Source organism: Mixophyes fleayi, chromosome 11 (genome assembly GCF_038048845.1).
Source record: "Mixophyes fleayi isolate aMixFle1 chromosome 11, aMixFle1.hap1, whole genome shotgun sequence".
In the NCBI taxonomy this organism is placed as follows: domain Eukaryota; kingdom Metazoa; phylum Chordata; class Amphibia; order Anura; family Limnodynastidae; genus Mixophyes; species Mixophyes fleayi.
The window spans coordinates 13,721,994-13,734,922 of record NC_134412.1 but is presented as its reverse complement, the minus strand read 5'-3'; the positions used below and the strand labels follow the sequence as shown (position 1 = coordinate 13,734,922).

At 35.7% G+C, this 12,929-nt stretch overlaps 1 protein-coding gene across 2 annotated transcripts in view; it reads left to right on the top strand.

The window, feature by feature from the left end:
- The window catches only part of LOC142107946 (phospholipase A2 inhibitor gamma subunit B-like), a 41,999-nt gene that overhangs the window by 28,469 nt on the left and 601 nt on the right, over window positions 1-12,929 (top strand). The window contains exons 1-4 of one of the 2 annotated variants that reach the window (XM_075191612.1): window positions 7,995-8,101; window positions 9,035-9,151; window positions 10,580-10,726; window positions 11,621-11,767. In XM_075191612.1, coding sequence (XP_075047713.1) covers window positions 8,050-8,101; window positions 9,035-9,151; window positions 10,580-10,726; window positions 11,621-11,767 — 463 coding nt within the window. In that variant the 5' untranslated portion in view covers window positions 7,995-8,049. Of the gene's footprint in view, window positions 1-7,994; window positions 8,102-9,034; window positions 9,152-10,579; window positions 10,727-11,620; window positions 11,768-12,929 lie in introns of those variants that run through there. The other variant, XM_075191613.1, reaches the window with a different exon arrangement.

Sequence of the window (12,929 nt, the reverse complement as noted above, 5' to 3'; positions counted from 1 at the left end):
GCGAGAGTGGATGTGGGGTGGAGGACCCTCGAGGAGGAGGGCTAAGTAGCTGGAGAGCAGAGTTAGAAGTGGTGGAAACAGGAGGAGAGATGGCCCTGCTCAGAGGAGCGTACAATCTAAGGGGATGTAATGTAATGTAAGGTACAATCTAAGGTAATGTGATGTTTACCATGACCTATTGCTCATGACATTTCTGAATCAATAAACCATCTCTACGTTGACATTGCATTGCATCATAGATCAGTTATACCACTCTGTGAATCAGCTTATACTTACTATTAATAAACTGAGGAACCAAAAAGCCATCATTGCCTCCCAAGATTAAGCTTGATCCCCCACTCTACCCCCCAACCAACTGTTACTGATGTAGAGTAACTCTTTTCTAAACAGTTGACTTTGACAATGCAATCAGTAAGGGCTCAAGTAAACCCCTGATTGCACCTTATATTATAAAGCCTAACACATTTACATAATGTAACAGTACACCATTGAACAAAAACAGCTACATAGATGTAGAGAATATAACGAACCCCAAAATATGGAACATATCATGCAAGCCCCATTTCCTATTTATATTTCACAGCACAAGGAGCCTGAATGACTCACTATACAGGGTCCCGTTTTCCATGAATACATTTTACTACCTGTAAAAGAAAAATGTAGATAGCATATAAAAGCGCAGACTAGAAATTTAAAGCTGCCTATGTCTTGTTACTCCTATCCAAAACGGAGTTGATACTAACTTAACAATTATAAACAAATGCAACACAACAACGGCGCTAAAGTTTCAAACACATACCATCAAAAAATCAGTGAAAAATCTCACTATATAGATAGAGATGATCACAAATATATAAATAAAACAATTGCAGTGAAATATAATGATCTATTGGCAGTCTGCAGGTAATGCAATAAATACAATGATATGGGTGCGAAAATATGAACCCAAAGTCAGAATATTGTTTTCACTATGTAATATATAACGAGGGAACAGTTCTTTCATCCAAGCGGATTTCAACCACAACAGTATGTACTTGTTATCTCTTCACAAAAAAGCCCCTCAGGGAAATGCACTTACAAGATCTCTGTGATTAAACAGCATAACATCCCCACAGCAAAGACTCAGCTTCCGGACACACCACCAAAGCCCGAACTGCTGATATACAACAGTGTCTTTTCTGTTATATCAGAGCCTCAGATGACATGTGCCTCCAATTAGGATATATCGGAGCGGATCCTCGATCTCCGCCAGTATATCTTTGTTTGATCTCTCATACCAAGTATCGAGCATATAGTGCGGAGATAATAGGGGAAATATATAAAGTGCCAATAGTGCATTGTCTTCTTGATAAAAAAAGATTTTATTCAGACACTTATAGGTTGGAAACACACAAATAAAATTGACATGTAGTTATTCTTCCCTAGATGTACCCTTACCCGCATAATGTGTAAATCATGCATATAAAGGTATCCCTAGAATTGCCTGCAATTCGAGGTACTGATAACAAGGTAACAGACTTCTATGAGTTATCCTCCCAACCTAACGCATTTCAATTCAATGAATCTTTCTCAAGCCTTGAGAAAGTCATGGATTTTTCTTAATTCCAATCAAGACGATTTCTTTGTAAATCATTCCATGTAATATAACACAGAAAGTGTGATAGCCAGAACATTTATGTGAAATTGAGAAAATTCATAGAGTGAAGCACTGCTCCATTGATATTTCTTGAATGGGTTGCAGTTAAACCCAAACCGAAAAATCTTTCATTGGTTACCATACTAGATCGAAAATATGAAGTATTCCTTATAAAAGTTGTAATTTTTTTTGCAATGACAATTTTTTGGCTAATGGTCCTTAGACTGCAATTATTCTTGTCAGTAGAACATATTTTTTTGTAACTGGAGCCCAACACATTATGGTTGCTACAGTGATTGTACTACGAAAGACATGTCCCTAATCCAAATGATAAGATATTGAATTACGAAGAAAGGTAAGAAATATCTGAATATCACAGGTAAAGGCAATTCAGGCCCGGTACCCAATCTGCATCCGCAGAGGAATCTATTAATCTATTGAAATGTCTGTATAAAGTAGAGATGCTCACTGACCCCCGTGTTTTGGTTTTGGATCTGGATTACAGTCGTATTTTGGTTTTGTTTAAAAATCAATGTTTTTGGGCATAAAATAACCTAATTTAGTGCTCCACCTGTTTCTTGGATAAATAAGGTAATTCTAAAGCTAATAAATTAGGAAGAAAACAATTTAATCCCTGGTAGGCCGTCCTTAATTCTGCACACAAACCTGATTGTCTTCCTCTTCATTTTAGCCTATTGGCAATGCAGCCATTGTCTTTGGGTGTATATTACACCCTACGCTTACAGTTAAATATATAAAGAAATGGACAAAGGCAGTTTGGTTTCTGTCTCTCTAGGCCCCCCTTCACTTGTAGAAAATACTAAAAAATTCAGCCGTTATAGACTGTACAATATAAATTTAAATGGACAAAGGCAGTTTGGTTCAGTCTCTATAAACCCCCCCCCTCCACTTGTAGTTAAATAGAAAAAAAGCAGCCTGCATAGACTGAACCATATAAAAAATAAATAGACCAGGGTAGTTTAGTGGCTGTCTATGACCCCTCCCCCGCCCTCCACTTGTAGTTGAATAGAAAAAAAGCAGCCTGCATAGTCTGTAGAATTAGAATTTAAAAATAAATGGACAAAGGCAGTTTGGTATCCGTCTGCATCAGACCTCCTCTCCACTAGGAGTAAACTAGAAAACTATTCAGCTGTTATAGAGTCTAGAATATAAATAGAAATTGAGAAAGGCAATTTGGTATTTGTCTGCATCATAATCATCAACATCATCATTAGTGCCCTTGTCGTCTACACAAATCTCCCCCTCATCCTCTTCTAATTCCAAAGTGGCATCCTCACTTGGTGTATCACCGGCTACACTCGGGCTGTTAAGGCACACATCAGCAAAACTGCTGAAAGGAACCTTCTTTATGGGTACATTATCAGAATACTCACGATTAAACATACCACTGGTGGATGGATTCTCCACAGGGATTGGTGTCATTTCTGATTCTGAGCGTACATTATCCTCTAATGCCTTACTGTTTTCTTGCAGCTCGGCTTTCACGCGTAACAGTAGTTGTGCACCACTTTTGGACTCCAAATTACTTGGTCTTGCTTGATCATCACAAGTGACCGTACAAGAAGGCGGCTCAGTAGGATTTTTTGATCTGCAACTAATAGAGAAAGGCAAAGGCCTCATTCTTTCTTTGCCACTGCGTGTGTAGAATGGCATGTTGGCAATTTTTTTTTTATCGGCAGTTAATTTTTCCTCAGTTACACTTCTTTTGCGCTTTAACACGGTAATTTTTTTTTTGGTGTGTAATTTTTTCCCTGATTTCAAAAGACTATGTACTTTTACATCGGCTTTACCAGATGACATGCTGGGAACACTACCATCAGGACTGGGGCCAGAACCTGTTTGCTGATTCTGCTCATATGTGGACTGCTTTGAATCCATTTTAATGAGCCCAAACCACTTGCAGTGCAAACAATTGTAGAAATACTGCTGACAAATATGACTTTTGACAGCCAGAAAAATTAGTGTAAAACACTGGGGAATATCGAACACCCCAAAAGCACTGGTAGTGCTAAATATTTTTTTTTTATACTGATGACAAATATGACATTTGACACCCAGAAAAATTACTGTAAAAAAATGGGGAATAAGGGACACCCCAAAAGCACTTGGAGTGTCAGAAATTGAAAAGAAAACCCTGCTCTATACTCCTCTTACTGTTGTAACAATTGGCATTAATATTAGATTTGTCTAGAATACAAACAATGATGTGTTCAATTATTGCTCTGTCCCTGCGCTGATATAGCCTGTGACCTACCCCTGCTCTCTCCCTCTGTCAAATTGTGATGGATTGCTGTGGAGGCTGGTATTTATGCTTTTCAAATCTCGTGAGAACCGAGCTCAGAAATCTGAATACATCACAATGACATTTTGCCTCGATTTCGATTCCAAATGGGCGGCAGAGTACCGAGCCGGATAGGCTAAATTCGGATTAATTTGGATCTCGGGGAACCGAGCCCGTCCATCTGTAGTATAAAGTCTATTAACTATCAATTTAGGACCATGCCCTTCATGAATTTCAACTTCTCAGTATGTCTACCAAATTATTGTTGTCAGCTTAATTTCTATCTTAAATTAATCTTGACTGTGTGAGTCATTAGGCCTTTATTATATGTACCACTTATGTGTGTATGTGTTTATTTTCTCTAGTTAAAATTCGCCCAGACATTTGCTAAACCACATAAAATATAGCACAGAAATATAGATCTAGAGCGCTTCAATAACCACAGCAGCCTTGGACAAACTTAATGGACTATCACTAAACCACTAAAACAACCAAAGATACAATAGTTTGTACAATGGCGCTCAGTATTCTGTTTAGCAAAGTACAGACTGAACTTCAGAATATAGATTTAAATTTTTCTCTCCTTTCACCCGCATAGATCTTTGTCAAGAAAAATCTATGTTTAGATTGAAACGCGTTGGTTATGTATGTTTTTTGATATATCATCACTATAGTCACACTTTTTTGGAGCATTTGCGTCTATGTGAATGCAGGCAGTAGCGCTGGAAACTATTTTTATATTTTAGATATATGTTTATACAAGAATCTATGTGTGATTCTTTTTAGAGCAGAAAGCAGCAATTGTTTAGAGTGCAGTTCACAACTTTTAATTTACCATTATACAATCTCTGGAGAAAACAACTATTTTCCCTGGATTTTGGGGCTATCAAAGGTTGTTAAACAGACCCCTAACTGCTCTACGTATGCATTCAAAGAGGCATGGGATGACATGAGTAGAGGGCCAGAAGACATAACAGAGTTTTACACCTCTTTCTGTAATGCTATATTGTTCATATTATGTCATTTAATTTGCCAAGTTAAACTCTGGTTGGTTTCTATTGACTATAGCACATGTGTGCTACTCCAGGGGTGCAATTAAATATAATTTTCCGATTTATTATATATTTTAATGTTTCTTAAAATAATAATACATATGCAGGGAATAGCAATGCATATTAATTCCCTTATTATACACACAATTTAATTACACTTAGCATTTTATTTAAACACCTGGTCTGTGACAATGCCTTCCAGTCGTGTTAAGGAGACAGTTGTGTGTTTAGAACTCTCCGCCAAGGTGTGAAAAAAAATATTGTCTTGCATTCAAATTATATAATTAATTTTCCACTTCCTAACCATGCCAAGGAGTAAATATGGATGACACAATATTGACACTGGTTTTGATTTCTCTACTTAAATAAAATGATGGTCATAAGAAAAGAAAAAATGGAAACAAAACTGTGTTTTAGGACATTAAACAAGTCATGTCTTCTCACCTACAATAGGGACACAAACTCTCAAAAAGTATGTCCTCAGACCTGCCTTAGAATTTTATAAAACACTGCTAGAAACATTAACTAAATAAAATAAATAAAGATAAATAAAATGAATACAGATGCAGTCACTATTATTACAAAATTATTTTGGGTTATTTTGAGGATTTCTGCTCTAATTACTCTTAGAAGTTAAATTTTCAACATATGTCTACAGGGATATCTTTGGGATATCACTGTAGGATAACTATGTCAATATAAAAAAGCACAACATACTTTGCAAGATATTATTTTTGCATTGCTGTCCATATGGGTCTAAATGGGCTGAGATGGAGTAATAAAGGGCTATGGAACTGAGATTTATAATATTTACAGGTGCATAAGTTTTCTCCCTAGTGAAAATCAGCATATGTAAATTTTATGAGGATTTTTCATTCATATATTATATTCACAGAAAATGTATTGCTACTATCTTTTCAGGCATGCTGACTGACTAGCTCCATCATAATGCCAACACAAAAAACATAAAACTCTTGCTTTAGCTTTGCTTTGTAATTAAGGTAACTCATTGTGGGAGGACCACCTCCCTGATCACCACAGTCTCCCATATTTGGAGGTAAGAGGCGACCTGCCCACTCAGTACTGCAGCAGTCTGCCCTGCTCCGTCAATAAGCTCCTACCATCTGGGCTCCTAGAACAGGGACCACCCCCCCTCTTTGTCGACATCAGCCTCCCCCTACCCACCATAAAAACACATTTCTATAATATTGCCTAAACAATAAGCTTGTCTCATCCCCCATCTTTCCTGCATGTAGGTTTGCCATATGTGCCACTGTTGTACGCAGAGCAGGTTATCACTGCACCATAGACAAGCTATTGGAGCACATCTCATCATCTCTATAAAACTTATTTTTGATATCTGGGCATTTGCTGCACAATCAGAATAAATATTGTCAAGAACCACATCTTAATTTATGGTATAAAAGCGTTACCAAGTGTTAACCTGGTGGATCATCTTACACAATCTCTAATTGCTGATACACTACTCCATCTGAATATATGTTCTTCACAAGCCACAGCTTATCCTCAGATAATTCTAACAGCAGCCATTTTGACTGGCCACGTGCTTGACAAATACCTCAACATCAGGTGTTTTAATTGGCTGCACACTGTTTTCCTGCCTTCTGTACATTGCTGATTCATATCCACCTAGAGAGATTGCTGGGCTGAGGCGGTTCTCCAGAAACTGTCTTCGAGAATCCCTAGACATTGCCAACTGACTCTGATATATTTCTCAAAGTCTGGGCCCAAGTTACGCCATACCTTCTAAACCAACACCACCTAACATGCTGCTACTCTCCAGTGGCACCATGCAGACTGTACACAGGGACTGAGCGGTGCTTGCCTGACCGTTCTAATTAATCTCCTAAAGTCATACTGAATATTTGTATATCAGAATATCAAAAACCACTACCACCTCAAGAAAAGCAAAAACTGCCTCAAAACATTAATCTATTAATGCAGTGATGCTTAATCCTTTATCCTCCATGACCCCATGTGTCAGTATGCCAGTGCTTTGGGATCCCATGTTTCAGTGTGCCATTGTTCTAGGACACCATGTTCGTGTGCCATGGTTTTGAAACCCCATGTGTCAGCATGCCATTGTTCTGAAACCTATGTACTAGTGTACCATTGTTGTGGGACCTTATATGTCATTTGGCCATTGTTCCATGACACCAAAGGAGGTTGTTGTTCCTATTACAAAGTATTGCATGTTTCACAATCAGGGGATCCCAAAAATTTCTGGTACTCTACTTGGGTTTCCAAACCACTTGTTGTGCACCACTATAATAAAATTACATTCATTGTCCTTTATAAATAAATCTGAGAATTTGGTTTTTGGTTATTTTTTTTTTATTATTATATGTTCTGTCCTTTTTTTACTTAAAACTTTGCATTGCAAAGAAACATAAGCAACATTAAGAGCACAAAAACACAGACATATATTTTATTAATTGCTCCCCCAGACAGCCTAGTGTCCATCCTCTATAGCAGGGGTAGGCAACCTGCGGCTCTCCAGGTGTTGTGAAACTACAAATCCCAGCATGCCTTACCACTTATCTGCTGGTTATCAACTGGCAAAGCATGCTGGGACTTGTAGTTTCACAACACCTGGAGAGCCGCAGGTTGCCTACCCCTGCTCTATAGTGTACTGCTCAGTCCAATAAGTTACTCTGCTTGCTTGTTTGGTATTTTATTTTAAGAAAAGGCATAAGATACTAAACAGAAAAAGATAGTTCTAGGAATGACTGAGACAGTTGTTTGTTTTAAAGCAAACAAACAATAAAAAAATCAATCTGATCTGGCTATGTACTCATAAATGGCCTATATTCATGATACACAAACTCTAGGCAATGGTTGGAATACATACATATTTGCCAGTGTTTATTTGCAAACAAACATGATGATGATGTGATGCATGCCACAGGATACATTGGATATTTTGGGACAGGGTAAATAGGCAAATAAAATGAACTACACATTCCAGACTTCAGTGTATAAATACAATAGTCAGATGTGTTCAGGAAACAGGTGAATCCAAATTTACTCTAACCAAGATGAAATCCATCCTCATCTCTCTCAGCATAATCTGTGTTGTTACATGGACTGGTAAGAAAGTTACATTTATATTTATATTGAAGTTGTTTTATTTTCTTCCTCCAATTCACCCATTTAATTAAAAATATAAGAATCTGTTGACATTATACTTATTTTCCTTGAATTGTCCTCAGTAATGTAAAAGTCCCCCAAAAATGTTACAATTATGTTATGTGATTCTACTCTTATTAACACTTGGTTAAACGATATTACTAGTAGTCACAGCCTAATAGAAAACTTGCTTTATAAGAAACTACAATAAAGAACTTAAAAGATATTTAGTAGGTATGCAAATAACAAAATATATATTAAACAGGGTTTGTGGGAGCATTTTACTTTATGAGTGTCTTAGTACATAAACACACATCAGAGAAGCCCTTGGAGCCTGTACTTGAAAATCACCGGTAATAGATGACATTAATGGAACATTTATATGTACATTTGTCAATATTGGCAGATTGATTTTCAATCGCATTCAAGTTAGATTTGGTTCTGGATAATATTGTAGCCTGTATACCGGTATAGCCATGGTTTTAAATTTCTCAGATCCAACTACAAATGAACGAAAAAGAATCAGTGTGATAATATTATTGATTTATAAAAAGAACAATTATTAGCATTGTAACAAGGTGTTAATGTCTCTAATATTTGAGACGTGTGTGTGTTTGTGTTTGTGTAAGTTTAGTTTCCCAGAATCTGTTACCATTCCAATGTAGGCAGCACTATCTCCCCCTTACATATAGTGCAACAATATCCATAAATCCTAACTGCTCCCAATATAGATATATATTTATATATATATATATATATCAGTGCAAGATACTAACTTTAGATATTCAATTTTATTATGAAATTGTCATTTGTACCCTGTTCACTATTAATGCTGTTGATCTGTCTTTTTTATTGATAGTCATTATTTAATATAATTGAGATTATTTCTTTTAGTTGACGCTGTTAAATGTAACCAGTGTTTCCAAGTGAACAGTGACACATGTGAAGGAAAGTCAGTTGATTGTCCTAACGCTACCCAATGCATGGTAATGTCTGAACTCTATCAAATCCGTAAGTATCAATAATTCAGTAGAACAAACACATGGGTGTGTTAGAGAATGGACACAATTAATAATCCATCTCTACAGAAAATAACAGTGCAATGAGGGATTCTCCAGAAGGTCTAATTAGTGGAAACTGGTGCTGTGTTGAAATGAATGTACATTGTATTGTACACAACACAAATATTTTGCACTGTGAAAAAACACTAATAGTATAAGATATGCTCTAATGCAGAAAGAAAAGGACAATTGTAAGTAACATAAATACATAACTCAAATTCTTTATTGTTATACACAAATCATTAAATACAGCCTGATTTATCATACACATTTCAGATAAAATTAAACTGGTAAATATTTTCTATTTGATTTTGGATGACATATGAAAATAACCATTTGCCAGTTTCTGAATTATTTTAATGACAGAAACACAGAAAGTTAATACATTTTGGGTTTCCCTACTCTGGTTCTTATATAGTAGTTTGAGGTCATTTTGCTACATAAAAAATTGACACAGTGACCTATTGATCTGAAATGCATCTTGGCATGTGACTGTAATAATACAACAAGTGTTGAGGCACCAAAAGATTATTTTAAAATGAAAATTCCTAATGCTAAATTCTAAATCAATATTATTTACCTTGGTAGTAGATTTATTGATAATTGCAATTACAATAATTTATTTTTAAAGTACAGACTAGTCATATTTGTGGTAGTTTGTGAAAGGGATGATAATATCACTAAATCAAAGTCTGCGTCCATCAGCATAATATTTAGTCACACCCCAGAATGCAACATTTCAATCAATACAGGTGTTTGGAGATTGGAGACACTTATGATTTTAAATGTGGCTTTAATATATGATATTGTATAGGGCAAATGAAATGGGATATCCTAAAATGCAACATGCGGAAAAACCCAGGAAGTGTACATTCAGCAATGCTTGCATTCAGCAATGCTTGTTATTTACTGCTTGGATTAGAGATGAACCATATTGGGCCAAAAGTTTGATTTATAGTAATGAAACAAAATATAAATGTTAAGGGTAAAGTTGTTTATATTGTACAGCTATTCAGTCTACAGTTAAAGTACACAAATTTAAATTCATTCAAAGTTAAATTACCTGAATGTATAAAGCAAAGCCTGTTTTATATTTTATTTATACTTGTTGAGTAGAATTAAGCAAAGCCTGTTTTATATTTTATTTATACTTGTTGAGTAGAATTTTCATCATTTATATATGGACAGTAGTTATGTCACATTATAGAAGTGTTTTATGATGGAATGCATAACTGTCAATGAAGGAAAATCCAAATCACATATAGATGTCAGTAGTAGCATGTGTGCATCTTTTTTTTGTAAACTGTGCATTAAAATGAATAATGTTGCCTCTTCTGTAAAATAAAAATTATATTCTCATGTTTCCATCATTCCTTAGGAAATGAAACTCATCACATAATTAAAAAAGATTGCAATCCAGGCTTACCATGTGAAGATATATTTTTCTCTAATTTCAATGAAATCCATGTGAAAGTTAACATCCAGTGCTGCTCAGAAGATAACTGCAACACAGATTGCTACAAAAGTAAGTGCTTTATTTATATACTTTATGTGTTTCCCTTATCATACATAAGTATAATGAAATGGGGGGGAATGAAGATAATATTTTAATCAACTGTTACACTGGGAGTTTGTTTTGGAATCCTTTGGATTAACACAAGTAGGATTTATGAAATATTGAACTTGATGGACCTGGGTCTTTTTTCAACCTTACTATGTAACTATTGCATTTACAGTAAAATTCAATAAAGGTATATACACATTTACATGTTTCTATAACATTTACAAGAGCTATCATTGTGCCAAAGAACCAAATAAATTAGATTTAGTCCTCACTCTAGGAATTGTTGGTGCATACAAATACAAAATATATTGGCCTAAAATCTGGCCAATGCTCTGATCTGCCCAACTAATCTCTTAATCCAAATGATCATGCCCACAATTTATAGAAGCAACAGGTCCCCCTTTAGATTTAAAGCAACCAGAAGTGGGGCATGGATTCATTAGTTAATGTTGTTCCTAGTTATAAGAATAGAAAACCATTGAACTAAAAGTCTTAGAGATGGGGTGCTATATTTCAAACTTTTAGGCAGCTGATTCAGTCTTATTAGAGCTAATCAGTGCAATATTATACATGGTACCAGCTGAATGCAATATAAATGCACTCACTTCCCAGTTATAGGGGCTTGTAAACCACACCCTTAAATAGGCATGTGATTTTAAAAGTTTTGATCAAAATATGGCCCCATACCACAAGTTTTAATTTTGTTAGAGGAATAGAGATATGTTGTATTAAGGACAAGTGCTGACAACAATTGTCTTTTTGTTTTGTATACACATGCTCATTTATATTGCCATGCAACTGATACAATGTATAATATGGGACTAATCAATCCCGGGTTGTTTACTTCATTTCTAGTGCCTCCTGAGAACATAGAACGCAATGGAAAAATATGCCCGTCCTGCTTTGGAGATGGGTTGACAGAATGTATAAGCAATAACACGGAACGATGTATTCATCCTGGTGACCTATGTGCTGAATTTATTGGAAGATTTAAAAGTCCAGGTAATGTATTTCTGTAAAGAAAATATACAGATGCCTTTCAGTTTATGACACTTTATTATAAAGTTACCAGATGTAATATTACATACCTTCCAGCATTGACAATTAGAACATTGGGACCCTTTAGGCTACACTAATGATTTATTTAGAACACCCCCCAATCCACCCAGCCAACTTGATTTAACTTTATCACATCCCAAAATTATTTTGCCAACTTGTTTTTGGGAATTTCTGCACTGCCCAGATAAAATTGGACTGTTTTAGGTACATTATTATATAACTCTAAAATATACCTGGAAAAATCAATCCAGGTACATATGTGTATAGAAAATTACAACAAACAATCAAATTAAAATTCACCAATATGGCACAGAAAAGTTCCTCCTCTTATGTATCTTACTACTTGGTCATTTTAAAAGATTTAATAAGGAATGCCCTATAATACTGTATATCTCTGTGGGAAGCAGGTTGAGTGACTTGATTCCTTCAGAGGAAGTACAAGTTACTGACACTCTCACTCTATACCTCTGTAGGAATTAGTCTTCCTGAAGGAGGATTACATCATTTTAATTTACAAGGAAAAGTAGAAATTGTATACAAAAATATGAAACTTTATTTAACCATTTGGTGAAAACAAGACATTGCACAGTTCATGTGATGAGCATAGTTCTGACCATTTCACAACGAGAAAAAGGCTTTTGTTACAATAACTCTGACTCGTTCATACATCAAGAATATATAAAACAAGACAAAAACAGGTATGGCTCCAGCCGTAGATGGCAGTAGAGCCATATCTAAAAGTATGTAACATCGCTGCAGGAATACATTTGGCGGTAGATTGAGAACAGAAACTGGTGAAGCAGTTGGATATATTTGACCAATAAGTAATACACGACACAATGGCAAGTTTAACACAGAAAAACAGGGTGCACTGTTTCTTCACGTTCAGTGGACACGGTCCGATTACTCTCCATCTTTCCCTTGTAAGGGTAGAAGCTATTTATGGATCACACTAATACCATTAGCTGTAGCATGGAGTATGGATAGCACTAGTCGTAGCATGGAGTATGGATAGCACTAGTCGTAGCATGGAGTATGGATAGCACTAGTCGTAGCATGGAGTATGGATAGCACTAGTCATAGCATGGAGTATGGATAGCACTAG